This window comes from Lutra lutra, chromosome 7 (genome assembly GCF_902655055.1).
Source record: "Lutra lutra chromosome 7, mLutLut1.2, whole genome shotgun sequence".
Taxonomy (NCBI): domain Eukaryota; kingdom Metazoa; phylum Chordata; class Mammalia; order Carnivora; family Mustelidae; genus Lutra; species Lutra lutra.
Genome location: NC_062284.1, coordinates 126615349 through 126630029, shown reverse-complemented (window position 1 = coordinate 126630029; position 14681 = coordinate 126615349). Strand labels below are relative to the sequence as shown.

The window sequence follows — 14681 nt, the reverse complement described above, 5'->3', positions numbered from 1 at the left end:
AAAACCGAATCTTTGATTTTCAATATAGCAAAAGAAAATCTTTATACAAAAGCTATTATATTTTTATGTTCTTGCTAAAACCAAAATCTATTAGAATATGCTCTTCAAGAACATATTTTAATCACTATACACACCACTCAGATCCTGATATATTCCTAAGAATAACATCAAGGTGGCTTTGATTTTAAGAGAGGCAACAATATGTGATATGATGACATTTAATTAACAGAAAGAAATGTGAACATTTAAAAAATATAAAAGCCCAATATAAAGACCCCCCCCTCATATAACAGACATTTTACTCTAGGAACTAATTGCACATTAAAGTTGTTTTAGCCAAATGTGGCTCTCCACAGAAATTAAATGTGCTCTCAGGCAATTCAAATGGTCTGATTATCCAAACGACCACCAAAAAAAGAGTACATATACTGAAAGGCACACATTTCCACACTTTACCTAGTAATTTTGTGTAAATTTCCTTAGCACTGTTAACATTAATCTTTTTTGTAGTAAAAGGTGCCATCACCATCTGTGCAAATCTCAACAAATCCTCTTCTGAAACCTTTACTTATTTTCATAATACCAAGTCTGAACTATTTTCCCTCTTTGAATAAACATGTTATTTTTATTTTAAATTCTGAAAGTGGGAATCTTTGCCTTTTTCAAAGGAATGACATTTTATAGAACCTAATGAAATGATTTGTTAAACACAATGTAAAAGCATGATTAAGAATTCAAGTACAGTAAAAGATAAGAAAGTGGCATTCTTATAGCAAGCCACTATAATAAAACCAAAACATTCTATCTGATTAAAAAGGAACACGATGCAGTAATATATAAGAGCACAGTTTGGTATGCAGTGTTGTTTGGACCGGCTTTCAGAATTTTCACAGGTAAAAGAAAAGCATTTGCCAAGTATGCCATAATTAATATGCAATACAGAGGTGCAAATACAAACGGTTATTTCCTGCTTCCAAATAACCCTAGTGAGTCACTCTGAAAGCAGTGGTTGTTCATGTTGGAAAATGTTATAAAAACAGGCCTGTATACAATTCTACTATGAATACAAATGTTATGTCTACATAGAAGGCCCAAAACATGAGCTGTATATCATTTAGTAATTCAAGGTTCAGTAGCAGAAGAACTACAATATAGCCAAAGGGTTTCAATCAACATTGCAGCACTGCTAAACTTTTATAGGTAGTTCAGGTGGTTGACTTCTTCACTGGGTAACTATAAACCTATTAGCAACTAACTGAAGGACAACTGAAAAACAGGACTTCTGTGATTTCACCCCCTCCCTTCTCTTCTCCCAGATTCATTAACAAAAGCAAACAAACAAAAAAAACCTGTGTGTGCTTTGAGAGTAGTGGGGTAAATAAACAAACCTCCCCTCCAAAAAAACTAAATTAATACAGTAAAAATTAAAACCGTATTACACCAGTTAATGGTATCTAAATAAAACCTAACTACTAGCATGCTAGAAACCATCATTTACACCAAAGTTCAGAACATAAGTTAAAGGGACCAAGTTGCTACATGGGGTGGGAAGTAGGAAAAAAAAAAAAAAAAATGATTAGCCTTTTTAAGAAGTTTAAAGATTTGTGTTTAAAAAAAAAAACATATAACAGCTCACAGTTTTTCTTTGCAATGTAAAGCGTTTCTGTTATTTCTGGAAACACACAAAGGCAAATAAAAGGAAGACGAAAATGGAAGACTTAAAAAAAAAAAAAAGCAATGTACAAGTATCTTAAACACACGTTAATTTTGTCAAGATAGACCATGAAAAATTAGTTATAAGAAAACACAGATGAAGTGTTCCTACAGTTCTCCCAGGCAACTAGTTCACACAGAACACAGCACTGCCATATTGTTCTTTAGAGGCTCTTACAGAATACAGAGCTGTGCATTCTTAATATACGTATTACATTTCTATTATTCTTAATATACAAGTCAAATTTCTATGCTTTCTTCTCGATGTGCAAACTGGAGCCCATGCCTACATTACCAACGGCCTGGAAGGGCCACCAAATGAAAGAGAGGTAAATAGGTACTTAGTGGCCCAACCCCCCTTTAGCCCCAAAATTTCTCCCTCAAATTACAAAGTTGCAATTAAAAAAATTTGTTCAATTAGAATAGTTTTTAAATTCTTCACTAGTAAACACAAGAAACTTTTATAATTACTAAACTGTTTTAAAAAAAATCCAGGTCCTCACTACCCACTGCTTCAGTCAATGCACAGAATGTTATCTGAATGTCTGTTTAGCTTAAAGATTAAACACATATATAAGCATATACTTCAGCCCAACAGGAAAAAATCTGTTATCTATTCTTATGTATGTAATTTCAGCTAGATGGTACCTCTCTGAAATAAAACTGTATTCCTGAGGAGCCACCCTGGGGTTTCTTCATAAGGTATGGGATGACTAAAAGAAACAAGCATTTTTCGGTAAGGAAACCAAAGTTGTCATTTTAATTCTGTCCAACTCAATGAGGCCCAAGTCTTTAAAAGTTATATTTAAGGAGTATGAAAACCTAATTAAAATAAATAACCATTCCTGGGTCAAATTTTGTCTCCAAACTGTGATTACTGATTACTTCCTTTAACTCTTAAAGAGATGTTTCATAAAGCAGGGAAGAAGAGTTATATATTACTGAGGGAGAATAGCTAGTAAAAATATTTAAGACCTATAATGAGAGTGCTAAATTATTTCCTTATACAAGTGAATTAAAATTTAACACCATAATTCTTACCCTTTTGTAAAAAGCTCACACGCAATTTTTACCAAATATAACCACATACAATAAGCAGTTTCAGTTCAATCTATCAAAAGGGAATTCTCTTCAGTTCGTTCCAACAAGTATCTTCTGATTGAACCCAAGTTGAAGGAAGGACTATAGACAAAGCTTTACATGCTAATTACTGGTGGCAGGTACCTGTATTTAAAATCAACAATTATGGTTTTCCAAAACCCCAACCTCCCCCACCCCAACAACCCCAGGTGCTACAGTTCCATGGCTTGCCAGTTAGTAGTGTCTATGTTGTCAAGGTCTCTTTGTTCCAGTAGCTTTGATTCTACTGCACTTTTCTGACATGCAGAAGTTAAGTTTTGGTTGGTGTATGTCCCAAGTTTCAAACTGTCCACTTTAAATTTTTTTAAGTTTGTTTTATTTATAAAAGAAAAGAACCAACTCTTCACCATTCTGCATCTCCAATGGCTTTGGAAAATATATAATCTCTTCCATTAAGATTCATAATGCCATCCTTAAGATGAAATTTCCACTTGTTTTTACTTCTGTGTATCTAAATAAATAAAAAAAGAATGTAAAAGATTCAATCAAAAGACAGAGCAAACAAAAAACCCATTAATACACCAAAAAAATCTGTCTTGTACGTTACTACATTTATATTCTTTTAATTGATAATTGACATGTAACATTAGTTACAGCAGCACATGATTCAATATTTATATATATTACAAAATGATCATAAGTAAGTCTAGTTAATACCCATCACCATAATACAGTTACAAATTTTTTTCTTGTGATGAGAATTTCAAGTATGTAACATGTCATTAACTACAGTCATCATGCTGTATATCACACCCCTCTAACTTATTTTATAACTTCCAAGTTTCTACCTTTGACCCCCTTCACACATTTGCCCCATCTATCCTCTGGCCTCTAATAACCACCAATCTGTTCTCTGTGTCTATGAGTTCTGTTTTTGTTTCATTGTTTTTGGGGTTTTTTGCCTGGTTTGTTGTAGAATCCACATACAAAAGTGAGATCATATGATATTGGTCTTTCTCTCTCCTGTTCCACTTAGCATAATGCCTCAAGGTCCACCCATGTTGTCATAAATGACAAGCTTGCTTTCTTTTTTTATGGCTGAATATTATATCATGTGTATATAAATATATATCACATTTTCTTTCTTTCATCCACTGCTGGACACTTAGGTTGCCTCCATGTCTTGGCTATGGTAAATAATGCTGCAATGAACATGGGAGGGCAGAAATCTTTCAGAGTTAGTGTTCTCCTTTGAATAACCATTAAGGAAGCAGAATTACTGAATTATACGGTAATTCTATTTTGGATTTTCAAGGAACCTCCACACAGGTTTCCACGGTGGCTATACAAATTTACATTCCTACCAAAAGTGTCTAAGGGCTTCCACTTCTCTACAACCACAAGTAACACTTGTTAACTTCTTATCTTTTTGGGAACAGTCATTCTGACAGGTATGAGCTGATATTTCATTGTGGTTCTAATTTGTATTTTCCTAACAAATAGTAATGTTGAGTACCTTTTCATGTACCTGTTGGCCATTTTATGTCTTCTTTGGAAAAATGTTCAGTTCTGCCCATTTTTTAAACTGAATTGCTTATTTGCTATTGAGTTGTATGAGTTCTCCATACATTTTGGCTATTAACTCCCTATCAGATATGTGACTTGCTTTCTATTCTATAATACTTTCTATTCTGTAGGTTGCCTTTTCATTTTGTTGATGGTCTGCTTTGATGCGCAGAAGCTTTATAGTTTAATTTTTGCTTGTGTTGCCTTTGCTTTTGGTGCCAAATCTAAAAAATCATAACCAAGACCCATGCCAAGGAGCTTAATCCCTGTTTTCTTCTACTTTTATGGTTTCAGATTTTTTTTTAAGGTTTTATTTATTTATTTGACAGAGAACGAGAGAGGGAACATAAGCTGGGGGGTGGGATAGGGAGAAGCAGGTCCCCCGCTGAGCAGGGAGCCCGATGCAGGACTAAATCCCAGGACCCTGGCATCACAACCTGAGCCCAAGGCAGACACCTAACAACTGAGCCACCCGGGAGCCCCATGGTTTCAGATCTTACATTAAAGTCTTTAATCCAGGTGGCACCTGGGTGGCTCAGTGGGTTAAGCCTCTGCCTTCCACTCAGGTCATGATCTCAGGGTCCTGGGATCGAGCCCTGCATTGGGCTCTCTGCTCAGCAGGGAGCCTGCTCCCCCGCCCCCCTCTCTTTGTCTGCCTGACAACTTGTGATCTCTGTCAAATAAATAAATAAAATATTTTTTTAAAAAGTCTTTACTCCATCTTGGGTTGACTTTTGTGTATGTCATAAGATAGTGGTCTAGTTTCATTGCTTTGCATGTGACTGTCCAGTTTTCCCAAAACCACTTATTGAAATGATTGTCCTTTCCATTGTATATTCTTAGCTCCTTTGTTGTAAATCAATTGAATACATATGTTTGGGAACATTTCTGGGTTCTTTTCTGTTCCATGGATCTGCATTTCTGATATTATGCCAATACCATACTGTTTTGATTCTTACAGCTTTGTAATGTAGTATAAAATCAGAAAGCATGATGCCTCTCTTAAGATTGCTTTGGCTATTCAGGGTCTTTTGAATTTTGGAATTATTTGTTCCAGTTCTGTGAAAAATGCCACGGACATTTTGATAGGGATTGCACTGAAACTGTTGAATCTGTGTAACACTTTAAGTAGTATGGACACTTTAACAATATTAATTATTTCAATCAATGAACACAAAATATTTTTCCATTTGTTTCTTCTTCAATTTCCTTCATCAATATCTTAAGTTTTCATTGCACATGCTTCGTCTTCTTGGTTAAATTTATTCCAAGGCATTTTATTCTTTTTGATGCAATAAATGGAATTAACTTCCCCTTCTGATTGTTTATCAGCATACAGAAATGCAACATATTTTGTATACTGATTTTGTATCCTGCAATTTCATTGTATTTGTTTATTACTTCTAACAGTTTTTTGGTAGTCTTCAGGAGAATGTATGTAATACTTGTATGTAATACTTGGTATGTATGTAATGTCTGTAATAGTTGGTCTTCCATAAATAGTGACAGTTTTACTTCTTCCTTTATAATTTAATTTGGATGCTTTTTCTTTTTCTTGCTTAACTGTTCTGGCTAGAATTTCTAATACCATGTTAAAAATGGCAAGAATAAGCATTCTTGTCTTGCTCCCGATCTCCAAGAAAAAGCTTTCAGCTTTTCTTCTTTGTGTTACTTGTAGCTTTGTCATGTATGTCCTTTATTATGTCGAGGTATATACGTTCCTTCTGATGCCCACTTTTTTGAGAGTTCTTATCATAAACAGATGCTGAATTCTGCCATATGCTTTTTCAGCATCTACTGAGATGATCGTAGGGTTTTTATCCTTCATTTTGTTAATGGGGTCAGTTGCCACATTGATTCGTGTATCAGCTGAATCATCCTTGGATCCCCTGAAACAAATTCCACTTGGTCATGGTCATGGTGTATGATCATCTTAACATATTTATAGCTGAATTCAGTTTGCTAATATTTTGTTGAGGATTTTGGCAACTGTGTTCATCAGGAATATTGGCCTTTAATTTTCTTTCCTTGTGGTGTCTTTCTCTGGTTTAGGTGTCAGGGTAATACTGACCTTATAAAATGAGTTTAGAAGTGTTCCCTCCTCTTCTGTTTTTTGGAAAAGTTTGAGAAGGACTAGTATTAATTCTTCTTGAAGAATTTCTTCTTTATCCTGGTAGAGTTCACCAGTAAAACTATCTGGTTTCATGATGGTTTGCTGGAAGGTTTTTATTAGGAATTTATCCATTTCTTCTAGGTTGTCCAATTTCTTGGCATATAACTGTTCACAGTAGTCTTATGATTCTTTGTATTTTTGTGATATGTTATAACAATTCCCTTTCACCTCTGATTTTGAGTCTTATCCTTTTTTTTTCTTGGTGAGTCTAACTAGAGGTATGTCCATTTTCTTTTTCTTTTCAAAGAACCAGCTCTTAGTTTCACCGATCTTCTCTAGTGTCTTTTTGGTCTCTATTTCATTTATTTCCACTCTGATCTTTGTTATGTCCTCTCTTCTACTAACTTTGGACTTCATTTGTTCTTTTTCTAGTTTTCTGAGATATAAAATTAGGCTGAGGTATTTCTTGTTTCTTGACATAGGCATTTATCTCTATTCCCTCCTAAGAGCGCTTTTACAACATCTTATGAGTTTTGGTATGCTATATTTCCATTTTCATTTGTGTCAAGATTTGTTTTCTCTTTTGATTTCTTCTTTCACTCAATGATTGTAGAGTAGCATGCTGTTTAATCTCCAAATATCTGTGAGTGTCCCAATTTTTTTCTTGTAATCGATTTCTAGTTTCATACCATTGTGGCTGGCCAAACTGGTGTGACTTTTTTTTTTTTCCCCAAGATTGACTGACACAGAGAGAGAGCGAGCACAAGTGAGCGCACACAACCAAGGAGAGCAGCAGGCAGAGGGAGAGAGAGAAGCAGGATCCCCATTTAACAGGGAGCCTGATTCGGGGCTCAATCCTAGGACTTTGGGATCATGACCTGAGCTGAAAGGAAGACACTTAACCAACTGAGCCACCAAGGTGCCCCCAAACTGGTTTCTTAATAAAGTTAAATCTGACAAAAACAAAAACAAAAAAACACCAAACCAAACAAAAACAACAAACAAAATTGCCTATTCACTCATTAGGTGAGTTTTTAAAGAAACAAATGTATCTGTAATTAGTATTATTTTATAGCTCTTAATACTTGTGTTCATTGATAACAAATTTCTCCGCAAAGTACCTTATCTTTGCCAAGTTTATATACACATGTGTCCCTTTTTTCACAGGAAATTTTCTACTGGCAAACTTTTAAAATAGAATAACCTTTGTTTTCTCTGATGCTTCTAGACCACGGTTTTGCCTTTTCTCCATAACTCCTTTTATGTCTACACCATTTAACCTTAGGCTTTTCTTCATTCTTATCTAGACTACTGGGACACTATCCTTAATACTGGAATCACGTTTACAACCATTCTCTTCCTCACACAGAGTAACAATTTCCATATTGCTAACTCTTCTGATACTATGGTCAAACAGTATTAATATCTGTACTAATATTAGTTATTTCTAACCTCTAATTACTTTATCTCTAATTCTACTTTAGTTGTCTACAGGACACCTGGCAACTGTTTTCTCAATGGCCACCAAATTATCTTCTAGTTTACCACACCAAAAGCCTCTTGTTACCTGATTTATTACAGTAACTTTCCAACTCCAGGCTTCACGTTCAACTTTCTTCCAATCTGCTTATAAAGATTGTTGCCACAAGCACAGTTCTAACCAATCATCTCCACCTAACTATTTCTATTTCTAAATGACCTGGTAATAACTCACCTTCCAAGCTTATTTCCTACTTCCACATTCCTCAAAGACTGTATTTCAATCAAAAGAAGTATCCCATTTCTACAAATTCAATTCCTATTTCAAGATCCACCTCAAAAACACTGCTGCGTTCTCCTCAAAGCGTTCCCTAATCACATCAGCTAAAAGTAGTCTCTCCTAATAATTTTCAGTGTCATTCCCAAACACATTTCTAGTATCATTTCTAAGTATATACAATTATGAAGAATTTCTTCTATCAAAGTAAAACCGCTTATAGTTTCCTCAAGACCTAACATGGAACATTATACATGGCAGTATTTAACAAATACATCTGAGGGAATGCTGATCATCCAGTCACTTACAGATTTCAAAAACTATGTCCATCTGCAATTATGCCAAAGGGGTAAGGGCAGTGTTCAAATAGTACCAGATCCTAGGCACTCCCCTCCTTACCTTCATTTATAGTGTTTGTTTGCAATTCATAGACCGAAGGAGAAAAGGAATTATAGAAGTTAATCAACTGAAATGACCTTTCTTCCCTTTCCCAATAAATCCCTTGCATCATTCAATTTTCAGCTTAAGCTCCCTATCTTCCAAGAAGGATCCATGGTTCTCCCTCTTCTCTGATCTAAAGGGACTTCAAAATCAAGCCTGATCAAAGGGGACTTCAAAATCAAGTTAAGGCTTTCATTTTCAAAAAAGATAATCATAGCTTAGAGAGGTTCAATGAATTGACCGGGAATATTTTGCTAGGCTTTGTTACCAGATAATGACAAGGCTAACTTTCCTCAAGGCTTTGTTCAAATGTCATCCATTCAAAAGATTTAACAAGACTAACCTAACCTTTTAAAAACTCTAACCTGTATCCTTTCCTACCAATTATCAGCTTCTAACATACCATAATAATTTATTTATTTATTACATTTTAGCATCCGTCTCCCTTAACTAAACTTCCCAATGGCAGGGATTGCTTTACTTTGTTTACTAGTGTTTCTCAACTTCCTAGCACAGCATCCTGGTACACCACAGACATTCTATTTATTGAATGTAAAGACTTCTGTCTCCTTTTTTTCTTTGACTCCCTATGAAGAAAGTAGTAACTATCCAAAAGTGGGCAAATTTATTTCCAGCATGAACTGAGTGACTGCAACTTGAAAGACAACAGGATTATATAAGCAAGAAAGTGATGAGAAGCCAGGAAAAAGAAATTCCCCAGACAAGTAAAGAAACTGATCACATTCTTCTGTATTGACAACTTGCTAAAATCAAGTGTACAAAAGCTTCAGGATCAGTCTGTATACTCAGTACTTCAAAAGAAAAGGCCCTTAAATTTCCTAATGACAAACATATTAAGTAAAATTGCCAATAAATAAGACTGAAGCCTCAACACCTGATGCCATCAGTACTTATCTATCATAATAAGGGAGAACTCTGCTTCATTATTAGGTTTAACTATAATTTTTACTTGAGGGACGCCTGGGTGGCTCAGTTGGTTGGACGACTGCCTTCGGCTCAGGTCATGATCCTGGAGTCCCGGGATCGAGTCCCGCATTGGGCTCCCAGCTCCATGGGGAGTCTGCTTTTCCCTCTGACCTTCTCGCTCATGCTCTCTCTCACTGTCTCTCTCTCAAATAAATAAATAAAATCTTAAAAAAAATTTTTTTTATTTGATTGGCAACATAAACTTCATTATTCTTTCTATAAGTTTCTAAAATTGACTTGTTGAAATTCTAAAGTTTAGTCTTCAAAAATAAAATCCTAAAATTCAAGTTGGCTCAAACCACATCCAACCCCATTTGAATCATTTGTAGAACACCAGCGTTCTTTACTATTGACTAAAACATCAGGCCAAGCCCTCAATAACTCATTTGATTCTAAAAATTAGATCTTTGTAAACTTTAAAATTGTTTATTGCTCAACACACTACTTGAAGCTATTTTCAATTTCTGTCTCAAACATTAAATTGCCTCAAGGAGCAAAACAAACCAATTTTAACATTTAAAATATTATGTGTACAATTTGTACCAAAGGAGAATACAACCATTCTTACATTATGAAAATACTTAGAAGTATATTCTTCAGTCTAGCTAAGGTAAAGGACTCTACTGTCTGATAAATCTGACATCTTCTCATCACGAAACTGTGTTCTGGCTAATTTGGTTACATGAGGTCTCTTTGAGATTTCCAAATATAAGGTATTTTCCTATCTATTTTAACACTAATACTCTTCCACTACACAATAACAAAAAATTACACTTATTGGGGAGCCTGGGTGGCTCAGTCAGTGGGTTAAAGCCTCTTTTTTCAGCTCAAGTCCTGATCCCAGGGTCCTGGGATCGAGCCCCGCATTGGGCTCTCTACTCAGCAGGGAGCCTGCTTCCCCATCTCTCTCTCTTCCTGCCTCTACCTACTTGTGATCTCTGTCAAATAAATAAAAATCTTAAAAAAAAAATTACATTTATTATAATGTCCCTGGTGTAAGGTTTTAAGAATGCTCACCCAAAAGTCACACAGTATAAAAGCAGATGCCCTGATAATTCTGTTTATGAATGACCTCACTGCTTTATTCTGTAATCTCATTGCAAGTAACTGACTTGACATCTCCTTTTCATTTCAAAATGATAAAACTGTTTTGACATTTCCCTACATATATGTTTCCAGTAAGTATGGCTATTCATATTCAGTAAGGATGACTACTTATAAGATTCATTTCTATAAAAGCAACACAAATGTAAGATTTTTATTACTTATAAAGGAAACTCATGCAAGGCACAATTTTGCATGATCATGACTACAGCTCCAGTGCCTGGCGTATGCAGACACTTAATAAGTATTTGTTTAGTGAATGAGTATGCTTATAAACAAAAGCCCAGTTGCTTCTATTAAGGTTTTCCTCTTTTGGTAAAAACCACTGCTGAAATTAAATTATAAATGCATTATAATTTGTGGATTTATTAGAAATTTAATGAGCACAGAAGACCATTTTATTCCAAATTAATGTTTCAATAATTAACAAAATCCCAACAATAATGCTAATAACTGTAACAAAAAACACTTGGCAAGTAGCATCCTTTTGAAGAATTAGGAAAACAAGAATTCAACAGTTAATTCTCACAGACCTAGTTTAAAAATACCTAAGGCTATCAAAAATACAGCAAAGCTAAACAATTTTAGAAATGATTTCCAGTAAAAACATATTTGTTAGTTAGCAGTCCTGTTTACTGCCCTAGTTTTCTTAGGAATAAAAAAAGTGACAGGATTCAATTAAAGCCGTTCAGTTTTGAGGCAGTTGAAACTAAAGGGAAAACAGGTTATTCTACTGGGTTATTAATGTTAAAGGACAACCCTAAAGTGACTATTAACTTTGCTAGCGAGTTAGGAGATGGTATAAACTCAAAGAAGCCTACTTCTCCTCATGATTTCATTCTTAACATTTTTTCCAAATGTAAAGCCACATAATTAATCATTTTGTTAAAATAATCTACTAAATTTTAACAATGTCTTCATTCACCCTGTTTATACCGAATGTAAGAGGCATCTGTTAACTGCCCAAATTTTTGAACAAGGTAGAGAAGATATTTAGGGAAGAAATTACGACAGAAAAAATGTCAGTAACCTGATATAATCCTTACCTTATCATATTGGCATACAACAACATTTTCTGTATCAAAGAGTTCCTGTCCTTCCTCATCACTCACATCATCTTCACTGTTGAGGGGCTCCTACAAATAAGAAATAAGAGTATTTATTTATACTTCATGTATTATTAGAAAAAGGCCCTTCTAATATTCAAGGAAAAGAAATACAATGACCTTGATGTTCTTTGGGAATGAAGGTTCAGACAGAAGCATATACATACATATATTTATATCAAACTTACTATTAATCAGCTGTGTTAAGATTTTGCCAATTTTACTGAAATTCCAACAAGAAATCAAAAATAAAAAGTTAAGCTACATAACTTTAAAGTCTGAAAAGATGTTTATCTCCTTCATTCTTTCAGAATAGCACAAGACTACTCTCTGTTTAAGAGGCCTAGAAGGGGACCTAAGAAAATGTGAAGGTTTAATGAGATAATGGTACTATGTACCAACAGCAGCAGTGGAGCAAAAAGGAAAACAGTGGTAAAGCTGGAGGGGAAAAAAGGGCTATAAAACAGGCTAGGAATCTGGCTTTTCTATATGTGGAGGACTAAGACTCTATTTATAATATTAGCATGTCTACCATTGTGATGGTAATTGTGGGAGGCTTATAGTCTAACTAAGGCATTTAGATTAAAAGGATACATGTGGGAGGGGTAAGATGGAAGGGGGTCTCAATCCCAAAAAGAATTAAAGGCTAAGACCTAACTAAAGCATAAAATGACCAACTATGTTAAATCTGACCTCAGTTATTTGAGAAGACAAAAGATGTAACTCAGATTTCTAATTACCAGAAAAAGAGAAGAAAAAGAGAAATAAGACAAAATGAAAAAAGAGAAGAGAAAATGGAAAGGAAAATAATCAAGTAGATACTAAGTCTAGGCTTATACCTCACACATGTATATTTAATTTAAAATAGGTATCACCAATGTAAATGTAAAAAACAATTTATTGAAGCAAAATTCACATAACATAAAATTCACCATTTTGACCATTTTAGAGCGTACAACCAGTCATACTTGGTACATAATGTAATTATCACCACTATCTAATTCCAGAACAATTTTATCACCTTTACCATTAAGCAGTTGCTCAACCCCCATCCCCACCTCTCCCCAGCCCCCCACTAATCTGCTTTCTATCACTATATATTTACCTCTGGCTAGTTCATATAAATGCAAACATACAATATACACATATAACAACATGAGGTATGGTTTCTTTAATTTATAATGTGTGAGGTTCATCCATGTTGTAGCATAAACTGGTACTTTGTTCCTTTTCGTGGCTAAATAATACTCCATTAAAATCACATTTTAATTTATCCATCCATCAACTGATAGACATTTGGGTTATTTACATCTTTTGGATTTTGTAAACAGTTTTGAACATTCATGTACAAGCTTTTGTTTGAATAACAGTTTTCAATTCTCTTATACATATACTTAGGAGAATTGCTGGGTCATATGATAATTTTACACTTAACATTTTGAGGAAACACCAAACCATTTTCCACAACAGCTACACCATTTTCCATTCCAACCAGCAATGCAAAAGAGTTCCAATTTCTCCACATCCTCACCAACATCTGTTTCTTTTTTTTTTTTTATCTCTTTTGATTACAGCCATCCTGGTAAATGTGAAGTGGTATCTCTTTGTGGGTTTGATATATGCATCCCTGTAATAACTAGTGATGCTGAACATCTAGTCATATGCTTATTGTCTATCTGTATATTCTCCTTGGATAAATGTCTATTCAAGTCCTTTACCCACTTTGGAATAGAGTTGTTGTTGAATTTAAAAGTTTTCTAGTCTGGATACTGAGCCCATGTTAGATAGAGGATTTGAAGTATTTTCTCCTATTTTATAGTCTTTTAACTTTCTGCATATTGTCCTTGGATATACAAAAGCTTTTAATACTAAGTCTGTTACTTTTTTTAATCACCTGTGCTTTTGGTGTCATATTTAAGAAACTATTTCCAAACCCAGTGTTATGAAGCTTCTGCCCTATTTTCTTCTAAGAATTTTATAGTTTTAGCTCTTTAAGATCTTTGATCCACTTTGAGTTAATTCTGTGTAAGGTGTGAGGCAGGGGTCTAATTTCACTGTTTTGCATTTGGATATTCAGTTGTCCAAGCTACATTTATTTAATAAGATCATTCTTTTCCTATTGAATAGTTTTGGCCCATGTAAAAATTTTTTAAGATGATAGCATACATAGCAGTATTCCACATTAAAAAAGACACAACATCTAAAGCTTAGGGATCCAAAAATTTGAAAGTGAAAGAATGAAAAGAGCTATTCTAACGGAAACAAAGTTGGTATGATTCTATTAATATAACACAAAACAAACTATATGGGCAAAAAAAGAGAAATTACTAGAGATAAATAGCATATAATCATAAATGGCTCAATTCACTGCAAAGTAAGTTTAAGCTAAAATGCATCCACTTTTAGGTTCAAAATATAAAAAGCATAATGACAACAAAACAAAGAAATACACCATCACAGTAGGAGATGTGAACATTTCTCCCTCACTAATCGATAATGGTGTAAGCACACAAAAAATATCAGTAAGGGAATAGATTATCCAAAGAATCTAATTCTAGTAATACATATAGAAGACAACCAACAGCTACAAAAAAGTGTTTTCAAATATACAGGAAGTATATGCAAACACTGACCACATAAAGCAAGTTCTAATCAATTTCAAAGGATGCATACATTACACAGATCATAACTCTACAAATAAAAGTTAAGTCAGAATAAGAATGAACTAGAAAAAAATATACTAAAGCTAAAAGTTGATTCTTTTTTTTTTTTTTTAAAGATTTTATTTATTTATTTGAGAGAGAGACAGTGAGAG

The 14681-nt window shown here is 34.2% G+C and overlaps 1 protein-coding gene across 2 annotated transcripts in view; it reads right to left on the bottom strand.

Annotated features, from left to right (window-relative positions):
• Positions 1-632: 632 nt before the first annotated feature.
• The window catches only part of GTF2A1 (general transcription factor IIA subunit 1), a 42065-nt gene continuing 28016 nt past the window's right edge, over positions 633-14681 (bottom strand). For both annotated transcript variants that reach the window (XM_047738606.1, XM_047738607.1), the window contains exons 8-9: positions 11807-11896; positions 633-3304 (exon numbers count right to left, since the gene is read on the bottom strand). In XM_047738606.1, the coding sequence (XP_047594562.1) occupies positions 3197-3304; positions 11807-11896 (198 nt within the window). In that variant the 3' untranslated portion in view covers positions 633-3196. The remainder of the gene's footprint in view (positions 3305-11806; positions 11897-14681) is intronic.